Source organism: Hippoglossus hippoglossus, chromosome 1, assembly GCF_009819705.1.
Source record: "Hippoglossus hippoglossus isolate fHipHip1 chromosome 1, fHipHip1.pri, whole genome shotgun sequence".
In the NCBI taxonomy this organism is placed as follows: Eukaryota; Metazoa; Chordata; class Actinopteri; order Pleuronectiformes; family Pleuronectidae; genus Hippoglossus; species Hippoglossus hippoglossus.
The window spans coordinates 25,301,739-25,321,290 of NC_047151.1; the positions used below are offsets into that span (position 1 = coordinate 25,301,739).

The 19,552-nt window shown below is 43.1% G+C and overlaps 2 protein-coding genes across 3 annotated transcripts; both read left to right on the forward strand.

Annotated features, from left to right (window-relative positions):
* The first annotated feature begins 304 nt into the window (after positions 1 to 304).
* Positions 305 to 6,853, forward strand: LOC117760863 (zinc finger protein 2 homolog). 2 transcript variants are annotated; one of them, XM_034584259.1, is made up of 6 exons: positions 305 to 667; positions 2,054 to 2,187; positions 2,450 to 3,402; positions 3,883 to 4,066; positions 4,153 to 4,326; positions 5,274 to 6,853. In XM_034584259.1, the coding sequence occupies exons 2-6, from the start codon at positions 2,070 to 2,072 to the stop codon at positions 5,972 to 5,974; spliced, it is 2,130 nt and encodes a 709-aa protein (XP_034440150.1). In that variant the 5' UTR covers positions 305 to 667; positions 2,054 to 2,069; the 3' UTR covers positions 5,975 to 6,853. The 2 variants fall into 2 exon arrangements, with proteins under 2 accessions (XP_034440150.1, XP_034440159.1); XM_034584268.1 differs by having other exon boundaries at positions 307 to 667; positions 4,156 to 4,326.
* Positions 1,020 to 17,071, forward strand: si:ch73-12o23.1 (lysosomal alpha-glucosidase). Its single transcript, XM_034584171.1, is given in 22 exon segments — positions 1,020 to 1,024; positions 8,383 to 8,492; positions 8,748 to 9,314; positions 9,436 to 9,581; positions 9,669 to 9,834; positions 10,033 to 10,129; positions 10,692 to 10,811; positions 10,916 to 11,034; positions 11,136 to 11,267; positions 11,352 to 11,462; positions 11,775 to 11,888; positions 11,971 to 12,055; positions 12,174 to 12,291; positions 12,405 to 12,538; positions 12,747 to 12,898; positions 13,019 to 13,090; positions 13,092 to 13,168; positions 13,256 to 13,397; positions 13,486 to 13,584; positions 14,134 to 14,298; positions 15,350 to 15,497; positions 15,653 to 17,071. Coding segments are annotated over 21 exon segments (2,934 nt in total). The 5' UTR covers positions 1,020 to 1,024; positions 8,383 to 8,399; the 3' UTR covers positions 15,730 to 17,071.
* Positions 17,072 to 19,552: the final 2,481 nt, after the last annotated feature.

A 19,552-nucleotide genomic window follows, 5' to 3' on the forward strand; every position in this document is an offset into this window, starting at 1 on the left:
AAAGGACTGCGGTGGAATATAACAGTCGTTCACTGTACTTCGGTACAATTCTGAGGTACCTTTACGCTTTTATACTTTACATGAGAATTTTCTATTACTGCACTACATTTATTGGATTAGTAAATATTTACTTAACAGACTCAGATTGTCAATAAAATCATATGAATTTAATAAATAAGATGTGATTCATTCATTCTGTTTATTTTGGTCCACGAATTCAATTCAAATTTGGCACAAAGCAAAGTTACAAAAACTAAGTAGAGCAAAACAAACATATAGTCAGATCAGAAAGGTGTAGGCTGAAGCAATAGGTTGATATGTATTATTATAGATTATATATATATATATTATAGAACTATAGGACATAAAGTAGTTAGAAACTGGAACTTGTAGCAGACCTTTTATTATTGGGGGCTCTTATTGTGATTGAAAAGCCAACCGGAAGTGCCGGTGTCAGTGTGAGTAGCTAGCGGCTACAGCTACAGAGGTTATCATCACATCCTGACGCCGACTGAACTCCAGCCACAAGTTGCCGGACACTAACCGGACGAGCCGCTCGAGCGCGCCGCTCGCGAACATGATTCCGAAGTAGAGACACGAGCGAGTCGTTTGTAGAAACTTCTGCCGAGCGACCACTTTTTACCCGAGGGGAGAATCTAATGCTGAGGTTGGTCCAAGTCTCCATTGTCTGTTGGTAGCTAGCCGAGGTAGCGACCGAGCGGGGGCTCCCGGGAGATCTGCCATTTTCACGCCGGACTCTGGTGGACCTCCGCGGGCTGCTGTGTGTTGCTGTAGCTCGGGGGTGGCTGCTGGTGGAGGAGGAGGAGGGGGGGCGGCGGCGGCTAATCGTTAGCTAATTGCTAAAGCGCTAGTGGACGCCATGTCTGTGGCTAGCAGGCTCAGGAGCAGCTCTCTCTGACCGGAGGGCTGGTCACATCCCAGCTGAGGCTCCTCCAGAGGTCAAACCCCGGAGCCTGCTGCAGACTGCGGCCGCTCCTCGGGGTTTAGCAGCGCATCGAGTCGCGTTAGGAAACAACAGGTTCGTCAGTTTGGTCGCTGGGGAAAAAGTTAAAATCACAAATAACGAGACTTAACAAAAAAAAAAGCATGAACCCCCCCAAATCGTAGCCCCTGTGGAAGCTAATGCTACTGAGCTAGCTGGGCTGCTCAGTGCACAGACGTCTGCCTTCACATCCGAACCATTATTCTGACAGCATGCACACTACAGTTATAACATCGTAATCAACACTGTTGCCCCAGATTGTAAACACTGCTGAGGTGGACTGTCCCTCGGGTTTAAAGGCCGTGGCAGGTTCACTGTCCCCTGTCACAGCAGAGCATCCGCCCTGCTGAAGTGTCCTTGAGCAGGACAATGGATGTCTACCAGGGGTGGAGGCAGTGGTGCGGAGCTGACAGCCCCACTACCACAGCTGGTTGGAGGGTACACAGTGTCAAAGATCCCCCTCCTCACCATCCACTGCTGGATGCTAGAGCTGAACAACAACAACAAATAAAAGCACAAGCACAGTCACTGAATGCATCTTTTAGAGGATTATCTTCACAACTGATCACAACAACGTAAATAACAACTCACATTATCACTTAATCCACCATTTATTTTCTCGACTGATAGTGATACTATTACTATTATTCATAATAAAGTCCAAAATGATGGATTCAATTTGCTTTAACCAGCAAACGCTTGAAAGTTTTGCTTGAAAATACAACTGTCGACATAATTAACGTTCTATTATTTGACTTATTGATAAATCGACAAATAGTTTCAGCTCAGAAATATCTGATATATTACTTAATATCACCAGTTTGTAAGAAGTTTTGAATTAATTATCTTAAGCTTCTTATCCTTGTTTTAAAAGTCTATAAAACTGAAGTCAGCTTAAATATTGTGATCGATTGATTTCGTGAAACTTTGTTTATCGATGTGTGTCTTGTGTGTTTTTGAGACCCAAAATCGTAGTATTACATTTATAGAATTGACATATCTTACTTATTGAATACTTGTTGACTGACTCAGGTCGTTCACCTCTTCAAGGTTGTACATCTGAGAGATGGGCTCTGAAAACCCAGACGACTTTGGACCAGCTGTGATCCTCGCGGAGGAAGATCACCAAGAAATAGGAGGTCTGATCAACTCTGATGGGGAGGAAGTCGATTTCTCAGATCTCGGTGAGTAAAATGTACAAATAACTCATAAATAATTCGATAAATTGAAGATATTGGCCAATGTAATGTCTCAGGGTATCAGTGCTCTTTCTATTATTTTCAATTTAAAATCTTTAAAGCTCTCATTGATCTGTTTTGTCTGTAAGAAACTTGAATGTATTATCCCCGAAAATTATTCTTCCGCTGACTTGTATACATGTCTGTCTGTTGTGCTCAGCGATGTCTTGCCTGAAAAAGCTTTCTTTTGTGTGTACGTCTCCTACAGGAGAGAGTGCCGTCCCTGGTATCGTAATTGCGGAGGCTCCCTCAAAGACATTCGACCTCACAGAGAATGAAAAACCACCATCTCTTCACAGCTGCTCCGTGTGCGGCAAAGACTTTCCCTACGCCTCCAAACTTCAACGGCACCTACGCACCCACTCAGGAGAGAGGCCCTTCCCCTGCTCAATGTGCGAGAAGAGATTTCCAGAGAAGGGGCTGCTCATGATCCACGAAAGGGTCCACACGGGGGAGAAGCCGTTCCCATGCACTTTCTGCGAGAAACGATTTGCGAGTCAGGGGGAGCTCAGGCTCCACCGGCGGACGCACACCGGCGAGAGGCCGTATCACTGCTCCATCTGTCTGAAGAGCTTTTCTCGTCACTGGCACCTGAAAACACACTTAGAGGCGATGCACTCGGAGGTCGTCGCCGGCTTCACGAGGAAGAAGTTTCCGTGTTCGGACTGCGATAAGAGCTGTAACTCAGCGGCCGAGCTGAGGGATCATCAGAGGACTCACACTGGAGAGAGGCCCTACCAGTGCTCTTTCTGTGACAAACGTTTTGCCTTGTCCGGTACTCTGGTGAGGCATGAGCGTCTCCACACCGGTATTACACCGTACCACTGCTCTGACTGTGGGAAGACATTCGCGCAGCAGTGGACGCTGACAACACACATGCGGACGCACACAGGAGAAAAACCTTACAGCTGCACACAGTGCGACAAGTCTTTTGTAGCTCCCGGAGAGCTGCGGAGACACACCAGGATTCACACCGGGGAGAAGCCGTACACCTGCAGCGACTGCGGCAGGCACTTCTCTCTGGCAGGAACTCTCAGAAACCACAAACGCTCATGTACACAGAACAAAAATGAATCCGATACAGGCGTCATCTCAGACCCAGTTCAAGCTCCAGTCGGTGAATCGTCCCAGCAAGACCTGACCGACAACATCAGTGCTGAGGTAGTGACAGTTTACAGCAGTGTCAAAGTGAAACCAGAGTTTTAGATCCAGAATGATATGGATTTTGTGGGTCCGATGCTAACATTAGAATTGGTAATGATTCCTAAGATGTAGGCATCAAACACTTATGACAAAGAAATGTAACTGAGGCCTGATATTTCACAATTTAACCATAAACTTCATTATGAATAACTATAAGTAAAAAGAAAACACAAATGCAACCAAATATATAGAACTTGATTTATATCTGTACCGATTTGTCTTTAAAGGCTTAGATGCTTATATAACATCAACCAAGTTCATCAATCGACTGATATATCCATCGGTCTCTTGTTTCAATATAACCAGCCCCAATAAATGTTTACACCATTAACACAATCCTGCATTTTACAATGTCCAAATGAGTAAATGTGAATCTGATTTGACTGAAACTATATTTTCTGTTTGCCTTCATTTGTCCTTCTGAACCTTTTTTTTAAGGTGTCAGACACACAGAGTTCACCCAGTTCAGCGGAGCTCTGTCCTCTAGAGAGTCTCAACTGTGACAAAGCAGCTCAGTGTGAAAATAACCAGAGGGAACCAGAGGAGCAGCAGGAGGAGGCCGCGTCCAGTCCACAAATGAATGTAATCGTGAAGGAGGAGGAAGAAGAGGAACCTTTGTGTGGTACAAATTCCTTCAGTTACAGTCAATTAAAAGAAATATGAACACATTTAATGATGATTTTAACTGCAACACGTTGTTTCCCTCAGTAGATGAAGCTCCTGAGCAGATGTCTGGGAGTGAAGATTGTACCATGACAGAGGAAACTGAGGACGAGGAGGACGAGGAGGACGAGGAGCAGCAGGAGGAGGAGGAGGAGGAGGAGGAGGAGAGCAGCACAGATATCAGGATTACAGTGAAAGAAGAAGAGGAACCTGACAACAGTGAGAACATTACTTTACAGGATGAAAATGTTACTCAGCTACTGTTAGTGTCGGCACTACAGTAATGAACTGACCTGGTTCCAACAAATGACCCGAGCCGGTTTCTTGCTTCCCTGGAATTTAAGTTTAGTTTAGTTTTTTAACTGATTTATCTCTATATATATATACTGTATACTATGGAAAACTACTCTTCTTTTCTTTTTGTGATTTGTTAAGTGTAGGTCCAGACAAGGCCGGCAAATTGTGAACAGGCTGTTTTTGTGTATAGTTTTTGCAAAGATCTCGGTTCAGACTGAAACTCTGGAATAAGGAAATGGTTAAAACTGTTTTCCATCACAAAGTTAAAGGCAAGGTTGTTTTCTTCTGACGTTACAGCAACAGCCTGAGCTAAACTGCATCCAACTTAAAGTCAGAGCCCAACTGAATTTGATGTGTGTAATTACCACGTTGCTATGGCAAAAGTTACATAGTGTTCCTTCACATCACCAAAAGATCAAATCAACAGACTTCTCAATGACAAATTTAATTGACTTCAGCTAATTAATGTTAATTCTATGATTTTGCCAAACCGCAAAATCCCAAACTCCATAAATGCTACTTCTCTGTGCATTATTTGTCTCACAGCTCAAGATAGTTTCTAAGAAGAAGAACCATCACTTTTTCAATATTTTGATATTTAAAAGTTTGAAAATGAGAACCCTGCACCTGTGGTTAGTGGGGAATTTATAAAATATTATATAGATAGTAATGTCTTAACCCTAAAGTTATGTATGCTGTGACTTCTCTCATTATCTGGAGGATATAATGCTAACATCTGATTGAATAGGTTGAATATCTAATCATTTAATTTTTGGAATCTCATTTTATCATCTTTTTATCAACTTGTTATTTATTTGATTCAGTGTTTCTCAATAGCCTGTTTCAACTCTCCCCATTTGTGTTTCCAGTGTCTGAAGAGGATCCTGATTGTGTCGCTAACAGTGAAAAAGACAGTCCTCCATCATCCCCAGGGCAGGATCCTTTGAAAAACAATCAGACAAAGAGCTCTTACTGTTGTGGGCTCTGTGGAAGAGACTGTCACAAGATGTCCGCGCTGCAGATCCACATGAGAATCCACTCGGGAGAGAAACCTTTTCAGTGCTCTCTGTGTGGGAAGCAGTTCACCCAGAAAGGTCAACTCAAAGGTCACCAGAAAGTCCACACGGGGGAGAAACCTTTCTCCTGCCCGGACTGCGGGAAGAGCTTTGCCCATTCGGGGGCGATGAACAGACACCGACTCACGCACACGGGGGAGAGGCCTTACCACTGCTCCGTGTGCGACAGGAGCTTCAACCAGTCCGGCCGCTTGAGGGAACATGAGAAAATCCACTTCGGGGAGAAGTTTGACTGCCCCGAGTGCGAAAAGAGTTTCACGCGAGCGTCGAGCCTCAAGAACCATTTCAGGCTCCACACGGGGGAGAGGCCGTACGGCTGCGACATCTGTGGGAGAGGATTCAGCCGCTCGCAGAGCCTGAGGCTGCACAAACGTAAACATGAGCTGATACAGACTGAGGAAGAGTCCGCGTCCAGTGTGAAGAATGATGAATTCTCACAGAGCGACGATAACTCTCCAATTAATATGTGTATAACAGACAAAAACGACTTATAATGTATTTATGTAAACCGTACAGGTACGTGCCAGTAGTACTATGAAAGTACAGGAGTTTGTGTAGGCAGTTGAACATGAACTGAGAGAGAAGTAACTACCTCTGTGTATAGACAGTTATTAAACCTATATGTGGTGTTTCACCCAAAAAAGTATTTAAGCTAAAAATATTTAACTCCCAGAAAAGACAAATGAAGAAACAGACACAAAACATGTTGATGTTCAGCAGCAGGCGACACCGATACAACGATGATGTACCACAAATACAACTCAATAAAAATCTCGGGAACTGTTTAGACGATAAATTTTAGAGGTCATACTTGCTCTTGTTTATCACTCTTACCTATATTAGTTGCATTTGAACATCATAGTATTTATGGTAGTACAAATGTGTCATTTAAGGTTTGTGATTTCACTTTGTCCATGCAGTATTTTTATTGAAATTAATCGTGTATGTGGAAATTGGACTGAAGAATAGTTGATGTTTTTGTATCCGATGTTGCTGTGGCCAATGAGATGTGAAGGAATCAGGTGAAACTCGATTTCATTCTTTGGTAAATGTGCCCGATGAAATGTAACAAAACAGTGGGATCCTTAATATTCATCTGGTGTTTGCCAAAAACCATTTTGCCTTAGTTGTGATGAACTCTTATCTCTGTTTTGATTTGCAGTCATTCAAGATCCAAATTGTGAATCAGGTTCACCTGGTTTAAAAAGTTCTTAAAGGCCAAGTCACTGTTGTGAATAGAGGAATTCATCGTGATGCAAAAGCCGATAATTTGAAGCCATGTCGATGGTTCATTTTGCCCCGTGCTGCCTCTGTCTTATTGTATGGAACATGTTATACTGAACAATAAAAGTATAAATACCACAGCTTGTTGGGATTTCTGTCTGTACAAGAGGTACAAATATATATGTACACAAAAGACATTTCACTTTTATTTTGAGCCTAAAAAATATGTATTGTATTCAAGACAACTGTATTGTTAAATATTCACCTGTCTGACCTTTTTAGTTTTGTGAAAAAACACATATCGTATATAAAATAATACAAAAATAATCTTTATTCGATATAACGTCGTTGACATTCATTTCATCCTGGTGGTTTACGGACCGTGAATGCACCGCGCATCCCGCAAACGGAAGCGGGGTAAATTACGAGGCGCAGTGAACGTGACATGGAGATAAACAGACGCACACTGTTCGAACAGTTCAGGTTAGCGAACTTACGAAATACGTCACTGACGTAGCGTGTATTTCACATAACGTCCCGATGTCTGCGCAGTTTGTACCGAGCGAAGCTTAGAGAACATCCAGGTACGTGCAGCTAATGTAAACAACCGTGTCCGCCGTGGTTAGCTTACACCAGCTCACAGCAACTGTGATGCTAAAGGAAGCTAAAGCTAATAAACGTTGTTTTAGCTCCAGTAACGCATCAGCAGCGTCTGTCAGTCTGTGGTGGATGTGCGTTGTTTTCTTATAGCTACAGACACATGGCGGAGAACTGCTGTTAATGGAGTGGTCCAGTGTTTCATTGGTGAACTTTGACCTTCACACAGTTTTACATGGAGGGGCTAAAGCTGAAGTTAGCAGGAGGTGAAGTTAGCAGGAGTTGAGGTTAGCTGGAGCTGAGAATAGCAGGAGCTGAAGTTAGCAGGAGCTGAGATTAGCAGGAGGTGAAGGTAGCAGGAGGTGAAGTTAGCTAGAGCTGAGGTTAGCAGGAGGTGAGGTTAGCAGGAGGTGAAGTTAGCTGGAGCTGAGGTTAGCAGGAGATGAGGTTACCTGGAGCTGAGAATAGCAGGAGGTGAGGTTAGCAGGAGGTGAGGTTAGCAGGAGGTGAGGTTAGCTAGAGCTGAGAATAGCAGGAGCTGAAGTTAGCAGGAGGTGAAGTTAGCAGGAGCTGAGGTTAGCTGGAGCTGGGGTTAGCAGGAGCTGAAGTTAGCAGGAGCTGAAGTTTAGCAGGAGCTGAAGTTAGCTGGAGCTGGGGTTAGCAGGAGCTGAAGTTAGCAGGAGCTGAAGTTTAGCAGGAGCTGAAGTTAACAGGAACTGAAGTTACCTGGAGCTGGGGTATCAGGAGCTGAAGTTAGCAGGAACTGAGGTAAGCAGGAGGTGAGGTAAGCAGGAGCTGAGGTTAGCAGGAGGTGAGGTTAGCAGGAGCTGAGCTTAGCAGGACGTTTTGTACTTTTGTGTTTACTTTACTAAAGAATCTGAATACTTCTTTCATCACTGGTGTTCTTCTTTAATCCCTAACTTGTAAAAAATAAAAGAATCCTCTATAAATCCTGTAATTGTGAAATGAAACCATTAAAACAAGCAACTATTTCATCACTTCACCTTTTCACTTCTTCCATCAACCCCAGAAAGCAGGAAGTGACAAGTCTCTGCCTGTTGTCTGTCTTACATGTGTCCAGTCACTCACTCTCTCAGGATGGTTTCCTACAAGCGGCTGAGCCCTGAGGATGTTCAGTTCTCCAATGCAGTGTTGACGGAGGAGCAACGTCCCGTCCAAGATGAAATTCCTGTGAGTTTGGATTGAATCAGATTTTAGTCATGTACCTCATCAAGTAGCCACTGAGTTTGTGTTGTTTGAAAGTGTGTATAGAAGGAAATATTAGCTTTCTGTATATGTTAGTTGAAGATGTATGTATTTCTATATTAAAGCAGTGTCCTGTAATTCCACATGGGATTCCCAAATATTTGGCATGCCATTTAAAATAACCAGTGTACTGTGACTCCTTTTAGTTTTTGCTTATTTATTTCCCTGCTGTGTTTCAAGGTGCAGGAGCCAGAGGAAGCCTCGCTGCTCCCACGATTTCCGTCATGCTCCGTCACCAAGGTCCTCCTGGTGATTGGCTGCCTGCTGCTTCTCCTCTGCGGCGGTTGGCTACTGGGCACCATGTTTTGGCTTCATGGGCCGTCCAACGGAGAGCCACATAGACCTGTGCCACCTGCCCCGGCAAAGACACCCCGAACAGCAGTAAACGACACTGCAGCTGCCTCCCGCCGTGAGGCTTGCAGTTTAATCCCAGAGGCGTGGAGGTTCGATTGCTACCCTGAGAGAGGGGTGGTGGTGACCAGAGAGATGTGTGAGGCGAGGAACTGCTGCTTTATCCCCGCTTCCTCCCCCCCCTCCTCTTCTGCCAGCCGCCCATCAGGGGGAAACGGTATCCCCTGGTGTTTCTATCCTCCGGATTTCCCTTCCTACTCGCTCGTGGCAATAAATGACACATCCCTGGGGCAGAAAGGTACGCTCGTGAGGGAGATCAAGACCTATTACCCAGCAGACATTCTCACTCTAGAGGTGGATATACGTCATGAGACGGACACACGGCTGCGTGTCAGGGTGAGTGGAGGACGCACGAGCCATGAGCTAAATGAGTGAACATTGGATTTCTCCATACTGCTGTAGATTCTGTGGACTGTAACTAAAATACAAACTGTTTGTCTGATGTGTCTTTGTTCAGATAACCGACCCTTCTGATGCACGGTTTGAAGTCCCAATCTCTGTCCCCACTGCCACCAAGAAGGCAGAAAGTCCCGACTATGTTGTGGAGCTTTCAAAGGAGCCATTTGGTCTCATTGTGAAGAGAAGATCGTCAGGAGCGGTGCTGTAAGTCTGACTTGAGTTGGCCACTATTAGACAAACCAGAAAGTTTAAATTATGTATTAATACTCTGTGTGTTTGGTTCCCTGTTAGTCTGAACACCACAGTGGCTCCTCTCTTCTATGCCGATCAGTTCCTCCAGTTCTCCACCTCCCTGCCCAGTCAGTTCATCTACGGCCTGGGAGAACATCGCTCCACCTTCCTTCACGACGTCCACTGGAACACGCTCACCATGTGGGCCAGAGACGTCCCTCCTACGGTACCAAAACCTCAACAGTTGTAATAATATTTGAGCCACGGGTACAGATATTAACCCTCAACTGATTCCACAGCAAACATGTCATACTAGGAAAAGGAGACATGTTGATAAGGGTTCAGTTCTGAAACTTATCTTGCAGTCAGGTGCTTAATTTACAGTTTTAACAGTAATATCCATGTGTTGTTCTCTTTAATGCAGGAACAGACAAACCTGTACGGAGCCCATCCCTTTTACCTGGCAATGGAGGACGGAGGGAACGCACACGGCTTCTTCCTGCTCAACAGCAACGCGATGGGTCAGTCTGCCTCTCCCTCCCCCTTCTGCTTCACGTTTCTGACTAAGTGCAGTGACACATGCAATAAACAGCCGATGCTCATTGTGAGAAGATTTCACAACTGTTCATGTGACAACCGTTGACAAAGTCAAGTGGATTTATAAAAGCAGAAGTAACTGCGATAAACCTTTTAAACGTCCACAACAGTAAATATCAATTATAAAGATATAATCGGCTTTTTACTTGTTGCCAATAATAAGTGATTTACTTACAGTCCTGTGGGTTTTAAAACAAACAAAGTACATCACTGATTATATTTTATAAACCTAAACCACGGCAGATGGGCAACAATAGTACAGGTTAAGCAGGGAGAGAGAAAGGTTTTGCTGTAGTGAAAGTACCACTGGATAAGAAGAATACATGAACTGAATGGAGATCTGCTCTGCAGGTTAATTGGTGGGAGGAGAGTGAGAACACACCCAAAAACAAAAACACACTATATTTGCAGAATCCCAAAATGTTTCAAGTCTTTTCTTTCTCATGAGTAACTATCGTTTAATCACGTGTTTTTCTGTTTGGTCAGATGTGGCCCTCCAGCCGGCCCCGGCGCTGACCTGGCGTTCCATCGGAGGAATCCTCGACTTTTACGTTTTCCTTGGTCCTGATCCTGGTTCAGTTATTGAACAGTATGTGGAAGTCATAGGTCAGTATGAGACGTGTTGTGTAAAGAACATGAGTTTGATTTATGTTTAAATGTTTTTTCACCTCACACCCGTCTTCTCTCTTAATCCCTCCGTCTCGTCCTAGGATTCCCGGCTATGCCCATCTACTGGGCTCTAGGATACCACCTCTGTCGCTGGGGTTACAAAACAAGTGATTCTACCTGGGAGGTTGTCAAGAAGATGAGGAATTATGGGATGCCTCAGGTAAAGTGGACTGCGGCAGATAGTTTGTTTCTGCAGGTCGGTATTTAGCTTTTTTTGTACTTTCTGTTTTTCAGATGACTAATTTGTGGTTTTGTTCGCAGGACGTCCAGTGGAATGACATCGACTACATGGACCAATATCTGGACTTTACGCTCGACTCAACGAATTTTGCGACGCTGCCTGAGCTGGTCAAGGATCTGCACACTCATGGCCAGCGCTATGTCATGATCCTGGTAAACAGGGACTTTTTACTTTCACTGTGTGGCTTATTTCTGCTGTAGCTTGTGTTTGTGAGACTGATGTTTCTCAACCTGCAGGACCCGGGGATCAGCAGCACTCAGCCTGAGGGCTCGTACTGGCCCTTTGATGAAGGACTGAAGAGAGGAGTTTTTATTAAGGATGCTGAAGGAAAGACACTCATTGGGAAGGTGAGACATGAGGCTCGATATCACACTGGCTGCTCGCATATCAAAAATTATTCTTATTTAAAGCAACACTATGCATTTTTTTACTTTTCTCTACATAAAAACGACTGCAACGCTCGGACACATGGCACAACAGAATTTATCACCACATGTGGCTGCAGAGGGCGCTGTTGCTCAGAGAAAGTTGCATAGTGTTGCTTTAATATTTTATTTACATTGTATGATCATAACAAAACAAACTGTTTAAAATGTGATACACAAAAAGCCTCTTTCAAACTCTATCTCCAATATATATAAACTCCTCCATCCTTGCAGGTGTGGCCTGGTTTGACTGCATACCCTGACTTCTCTGATGATGTGACACATGAGTGGTGGTATGAAAACCTCCAGAGGTTCCACGATCAAGTGCAATTCGATGGATTATGGATTGTAAGTATTGAAATTGGAGAAAAGATATAGTGAATATTAGTATTGAAGTGATTCTCCCTGACATCCGTGTCATCATTTTCAGGACATGAATGAGCCGTCAAACTTCCTGGATGGATCCACTAATGGCTGCCCATCAAACAGTCTTGAGAATCCTCCTTACACACCTGGTGGGAGATACAGATACACACCTCAAGCACAAATCACACAACAAACGTAACATGAACACACAAATACAAAGCACGTACGATTGTCAAAAAAAGTAAAACTGAGTCTTTTACCTTTCAGGTGTACTTGGAGGTTTGCTGAGAGGAAAAACAATTTGTGCCACTGCACAACAAAAGCAGTCAATACACTATAATATGCACAGTCTGTATGGACTCATGGAAGCTAAAGCATCTGCCAGGTCAGGACCAGTGAGATACACACACACAATCGATAAAATACCAAAACAGGGAAACACTTTTTAACTAAATGAACGATCTCTGTCCTTTGGTTTCTCTCCCTCCTCTTGTCCAGCGCTCTGAAGCGGATCGTTGCAAAAAGACCGTTCGTGATCTCTCGCTCCACCTTCCCCAGTCAGGGGATGTATTCTGGTCACTGGCTGGGAGACAACAGGAGCCAATGGAAAGATCTGTATTCCTCAATATCAGGTCAGATCCCTCAAGGCTATGTATTACACATCCTGAATAAAAGTACATGTTGAATCAAGTGTTTCCGAAGATGGTTTGTGTTATTTTAGTTGGTTCTGATCATACTGATGTTTGTTTTTCTGATAGGTTTGGTTTTAATTTCAGAAAATTGTGTCGGAAATTGTCAATTCAATTGTTGGACATTGGTTTTGTCTCTGTGTGTGTTCAGGTATGTTGACCTTCAACCTCCTGGGCATCCCGCTGGTGGGGGCAGATATCTGCGGCTTCAGCGAGGAGCCGCAGGAGGAACTGTGTGTCCGCTGGACGCAGCTCGGAGCTTTTTATCCCTTCACACGCAACCACAACTCCATCGACATGCAGGTTCATACAGTTTAACATCACTGTTCCAGCAATAAAGCAACAATTCAAATATGGAGATCACTGCAGTTTATCCCTCTCTCCTTTTTAGAGATCTTAAAATGTATGTGATTTTATTTACAGCCTCAGGATCCGACAGTTTTCAGTCCTCTGTCTCGTACGGCCATGAAACAGGCTCTGCTGCTGCGTTACTCTCCCTCTTCCCGTCCTCTACACTCTCTTTCATCACGCACATGCACACGGACACACTGTTGCACGGCCACTGATGTTCGAGTAAGTAGAGCAAATAAAACGTCTTTGTTTTTTTATTTCTCTTTATACATTTTTTTGCTGTTCTAAATGTTTTCCTGTACTCGACAGGTTTGCAAAAGATGTGGGAACCTATGGGATTGACAAACAGTTCCTGTGGGGGAAGAGTTTGTTGGTGACACCAGTGTTGGATCCTGGAGTCGACTATGTGGATGGTTACTTCCCACAGGGGCAGTGGTTTGACTACTACACTGTGAGAACCATGCTCGGCACTCAGCACAGGCTTATTCTACTATTTATAAATGTATCAGTGATCTAATGTGTGTTGCTGTTCTCCTCAGGGTGATTCTCTGCGCAGTAAAGGTGAAGAGGTTCGACTTCAAGCACCTCTAGATAAGATCAACTTGCATTTACGTGAAGGAACGGTTTTACCAACACAGGTAAACAGGATTTTCACTTTACTGTTGCATCATCAAATTCCTATTTTCTGAACGATTTTAAAATTTGTTTTGAAAAGTGTGTGCACCAGTGATCAAGTATTTATTATACTTTTAACACAACAAGTGAAATTCAAATGACCTCCATTGTAGTGTAGAGTTTCGATGTTCAGAATCGCATCAAAATTTTATTTCTTTAAATTCTCTCGTTCTTGTTCTTCCACCAATTTCCGTGGAAATTAGTTCTGTAGTTTTTGCGTAATTATGCTGACGAACAAACAAATGAACCAGGGGACTGTGGCATAAACAAAACCTTTCATCAAGGGTAAAAACAAATGAAGGAGAGTGGGAAAAATTCATATTTTGGGTGAGCTGAGCTTTTGAGTTTCTGTAAACAAACTGGCTACAACCTTAAAAAACCCACCCTCAAATATAAATAATCGTTCTAAGGATACAAGAATATCTGTCACATCTTCCATTGAGATTCTGTCGGTGTGACTCCTTTCTGTAGTTTATAATGTAATGTTTTTCTGTTTGAATTCCTGTGTGCAGGTTCCCAATCTGACGCTGTGGGTGAGCAGCCGTCAGCCGCTCCACCTGGTCTCAGCTCTCTCTGACGACGGTTCAGCCGCTGGAGATTTGTTCTGGGACGACGGCGAGAGCATCGACACGTACGAGACCGACAGTTACTCCTACCTCATCTTCAGCGTCACGCAGGTGCTCACACTTGTTTAGTTTCTGCCTTGAAGGAATCTACCCTCATTGCCTCATTCCAGCCTGTTTTTACCCACCCACCCACTTCTCACAGGATGCCTTTTGATAACCTGCACGAGCTGTGCCTGAACTTGTTTGATTCAACTGTGGATTATGAAATGAAGAGATAATATTTCAGGTCAGAACATGAGACTTGCAACATCTATTTTACACCAAAATCAGTTTAAATATGAAGGTTTTTTTAAACACGAGTCTACTCGCTAAAGAAACGCGATTGACTCCTTTCCTGTTGTCATTTCACCGGTTTTCCTCCAGAAAAACGTTGTTAACAGTAGAAAGCAGCAGAGGCCAGTGACCGTGTTACTGTTTCATGTCTTTAACTTGAGTCTCTTCAAACTGAACCATGTTCTTGAGCTTCCTGAACGGAGACAGTTGGACTTTGTGGCTGAGATGACGAAGAGCCGTATAAGTTACTGACACGGGCAACAAATCTTTATTGCCTCTGTGATGCTCGTCGTAGTGTCTCTGTCGGAAAAGGCTCACAAATAAGTCATGTCCACCGGGCTGTGACGCTTCAGACTCTGCAGGTCTGAGCTGGAGCCGATGGTAAAACGGAGCCCATGCAGAGTCATTTGACGCAGGAGTGAACACTGATTGTTCCCTTCACTCTGAAGACTAGTGTCAGATGTTTGTGGGTTTTATTTGTCTAGTGTGAAAGGGGCTTCAAACACAGCAGCCTTTTCTACAGAGAAACATCTTGTTGTGTTGTTGGAAAAATGTGTTTCTAGGGCAAATTCTGCTGATTCTGACATTTTCTTTTTCACCTGCTCTGATATGGAAACTTCACAGAATCCAGAAAATCTTGCAAAACCCCATGTAACTTAAGGAACTGTTTTTAACCAGATAATTGATTTAGTTAAAAAAACAAGTTATTATTTAATGTCTCAAAACATATCTGGAAGGGATCTTACATCTTTCAAAAACCACTGTTGTCCAATAATTCATTTAAACACGTGTTTCCATGTGAAGTGACATCCCTCGTGTTGTTTTGTAGAAGGTGATGACGTCGCAGGTGCTCCACAGTAACATCGAGGCCACGTACATCACCGTGGAGTCGGCCTCCTTCTACGGTGTGAAGGAGAAGCCCAGCAGAGTGATGGTGAACCTCCCAAGATGCAACGTTCACGTACAGAGCCAACCAGGTGAGGCAACGGTGAACAGATAGGAAATGTTGACGGGTTTGTGCTTGTTCTTCGTGAGTTTTCATCAGTGGATTTAGAACAGGCTCATAGTTGCTGTGAGGGAAGAAGCTTTTCTCACTGTGACAACCTTTGTTTTCCTCTTTCTCTCTCTGCAGGTGTTGACCGTTTCAGAGCTTGGTCTCAACCTCGGTCGGAACTTCACCATCAGCTGGATGTGATGACATTTGAATGAGTGAATGCAGCCGAAGTGATGCTTTTCATTGTTTTGAGTCTTTAATCCAGAACATTGGATGGAAAAAATAACTGAGTGAGGATTTTGAACTTTGAACTTTGACTCAACACGAGGCTGAGGAGCAGCGTTTCACCTCTGCTCTGATTTACAGTGATGTCGAACACCTGAACATCGCCGCATCGCTGTTTTATCTTTTTAAATCAATTTGGGTCTAACGTGATTTGAGCTCAGAGCCAAAACAAAAACCAGTTTGGACGGATGATGTGACTGAAGATGAGTTTGTGTTTAATTTTATTCATCGTGCGACGTCATCTCACACACTTCAAACGGACTGAAGCTTCTGTGTGTGCAGAGCAAACGCCCTCGTTAAGCATCAATGTGAAATCACCGAGCTACAGTAGTTTAGACTCTGCTTTGAATATCTGACATTAATGACACTCGCCGAGGAGATTTAAACAAAAAAAAAAAAACAGCTTTGCTTTGTACATTAGCTTTATTTTCAGCTCAGTTTGATCGACTCAGCACTTAATTAAATTGAATTAGCAGAAAGATGACGTGCAATAAACAGAAGAGACGATAATCACCCTCCTGAAAATGGGACGGGAGCCTGATGTAGTAAATTCTTTGTGGTTTAATGCTGTTTACAGCCGATTGTTGCACTAATTGTTCTGCAGTATTATGAAGGACGACACAGGTGCCTTATGATTCCTGTTTGTGTGTTTCTGAGCGTTTCTGGGTTTGTTCCGTTCTAATCTTTTATTCAGTGCAGGCGGCCATCGTAGTGCTTTGCTGTAGAAGTGTGAAATTACACTCGCATCAGCTGTAACTGCTCTGTAGACGTACTGTGACGCTTCTGTTAGTAGACTGCAACCGCAACCTGAAGCTGGAAACATCTTCTTGAGCTGGTTTAGTAAAGTTAATTCTGCCTAAATTTGACCATAATGCTGTGGAAACGTGATCTGAACTTATGGATTTTCTGCACCTTATAGAACATTTGAAAATAATGTCATCAGTGCATGTGTACTTGTGTTAATGGAACTGAAACGGTGAAGCTGACAGTTCGCAGTGTTTCGTCATGACGCTTTGTTTTCTGAATTTAAATTTTTAGAGTTTTACTGGATCTTTTTTTTTCTTTAAGGACACGTAAGTATTAAATGAAGACAGGAACATTTCAGGGCAGCGACACATGAAAGGAAATGTGTTGAATGTTAAACTTATCTCTTGATTGCACTGTATTTTGACATTTAAATTATTTTAATTTCACATGTTTTAAGTCATGTTTTGAGTCCTGACGAGATCAGAAGATTATATCTGAATAAAGTTTATTTTGATCTTGCCTGAATTTGTGTCATTAACCTCTGGTGCTGAAGCACATGTGCCACTAGAGGGCACAGTCACTCAATGCTGGGACTCTTGTTCATGTCATTTCTCATAATAGATGTGATTTCTCTTAATACAGCAAATAAAAATAATAACTATCAATATAGCACTTTTCATAATTAAGTTATAAAGTGCTTTTACGAGATGGACTGATAAAAGCAATTAAAATAAACTGTTTAAATATCAAGCAGTTATTAATCTAAAGAAGCTAAATAAATATTTAAAAAATGAAATATTAAAAGGGTTAGGGTTAAAAAAATTATAACCTTGATAAGAAAGAGTACAATTTGTTTTTAATGTTTATCTTATGTATTTTACTAACATTTTAGTGGCTCAAGTTATGAGACCATTCAGATTTTTATTACTTTTTATTTCCTCTTCCTGTTTTCTTCACAGACTGAGGTATTGTAACCGGTGTTTCCTATAACCTCGTCTTTCTCTACACATTTTTCTTTCACTTCATCCAGCTTCCATCCCTCTGCAGCCTCTTCCTGTCTCCTTCTAATGTGGCTCCTCAAGTCTCCACCCTGTAAAACCCCAGTGGTTTAGTTGATATGGGGGGGGGGATCTCAGGAGGTCTGTCATTAAGTCACGTGGCTCCATCTCCACTCAAATCTTTCTGTCTCTTCTGAAGAAAAAACCCTCTGTTCCTCGTCTGCGTCGCTCTGGCCAACGGAATCAAACCAGAAAACAAGATGTAAACTGTGAAAGAAGCTCTGACGCTGAGCCAGAAGAATCCGACTGGACCTCATGAGTCATGGAACCAAACAAGTATCTGATTGTGTCCAACACACAAGTGAAGACCCACACACTTTAGCTCCTGAAAGTGAAAGCAAACAGCTTGTCCCACATTTCTCCCCCCCCCCCTATGATAGCAGGCCTGAACTGTCCTCTGCTGCTGATAGACTTGAGATAGACGTGTTTTTATTGGCTCTGTGCAAACGTTCACAGACTAACTGTTTCCAGATGGCAGTTTGAGGAGGGAACATATATCATTCAGCGGAGAGGGGGAGAGAGAGAAAACAGCGGGGGTCTGTCAAAAGCATTCTGCTCCACTGACGAGGGCATTTCCTGTCTGGATTTGGGAGGATTAAGTATTTGTGTGTGTGTGTGTGTGTGGGGGGTGGGAGGGGGGTTGTTTGTATGGTCGGCATGTGGAGAGAAGGACGCAGCCCATCAGGACTTTAAAGGGCAGTTTGATTTACAAACCCTGGGGCTTGAAATGTACATTTGGCAAAAAAAAAATAGAAGATGTTTGCAAAAGTGACAAGTGATTAAGTGTCGTGGTTTGTACATTTCTAAAAATAAAAAAAGAAATTGTGTTTCAGTCTGTGCTTTGCTGAGGTCGCCTGTTTTCAAGATGCTGCACATCTCATGGAGAACAATCCCAGAAAGAGACAATAGGGCAATTTGTTTCATATCTTTGCACAAATGAAAACACAGATAAAAAGGTCCCCTCATGAAACCACATTTAAATTCACTAGATCCAGATTTTTATTTTAGATGCGCATTGATATCAGTCGCCTGAACATGTCTGACTGTTTTCATCAAGATCCATGAATCATGAGAAATCAATGAGATTGTTGACAATATCTCCAGATGTTACAGAAAGTGAAAGAAGATCCCTGCAAGTGACACTAGGTTTCTTTCTGAGAGAGACTAAAGACTAAAAGCAGCTTGTTCAATAGACACTTTCATTTTCTGTCCAGAGACTTTCTTTTTCCACAGCCCTTCTCTTTCTTCCATGAAGTCACTTTTGTTGTTTTTAGCTGTGAGTTTTATCTGTAGTTTCATTTTTGTAACCTTGAACCCACTGTAACATAATTCATCCTTGGTGGTTTTTAAGAAGTTAAAAGTTTATAATTGTTTGACTTAACTCATGTAAGAAAAAAGGGAAAACGTCAAACAGACATTTTAGCCGCTCTGTAAATTCGTACCAAAGTCAAAGCATCTCGATCACCCCCTGGTGGCTGGCTGCGGTATAGGTTATAATCCTGCCTCCTTCATGTAAGTGAATGGGACAAAAAGTTAAAGTACACGTCAGCTGAAACGTCACGATTGACAGCTGAGACTAACTCACGATTTGTCAGAGAGTGTCGGTACGACCTGGATACCATGGCTACCACCGGTTACCACCGTACAGACAAACAACGTCACCAGCACAAGATGGCAGCAACCGTAACCAGGATGTTGTGGCTTCAGTTTTGTACTGCAGGAGGAAGTGGAGACGCGTAAGTCGTTTTCAGAAAGTCGGGTCGAATATTTCAGTCTGAACCAAAGTGAATGAACTTATTTGTTTGGTTCTTTTCTGTGTGTTTGGCCCAAATCTTCCACCGCATTTCACAAAAATCTTCCTGCTGACAAACGACAAACACAACCGAACTCTGAGGTGACGGAGGTGACGGAGGTGGAGCTAAGTGAGCAGGTTTCAGTCGCTTAAACA

Excerpts from the sequence above, each read along its gene's own strand:
- LOC117760863 (XM_034584259.1), top strand. The coding sequence starts at position 2,070 with ATGGGCTCTGAAAACCCAGACGACTTTGGACCAGCTGTGATCCTCGCG. Across the intron at positions 2,188-2,449 it reads AGTCGATTTCTCAGATCTCG|GAGAGAGTGCCGTCCCTGGT; the intron begins GTGAGTAAAATG and ends CGTCTCCTACAG. Across the intron at positions 3,403-3,882 it reads CCGACAACATCAGTGCTGAG|GTGTCAGACACACAGAGTTC; the intron begins GTAGTGACAGTT and ends CTTTTTTTTAAG.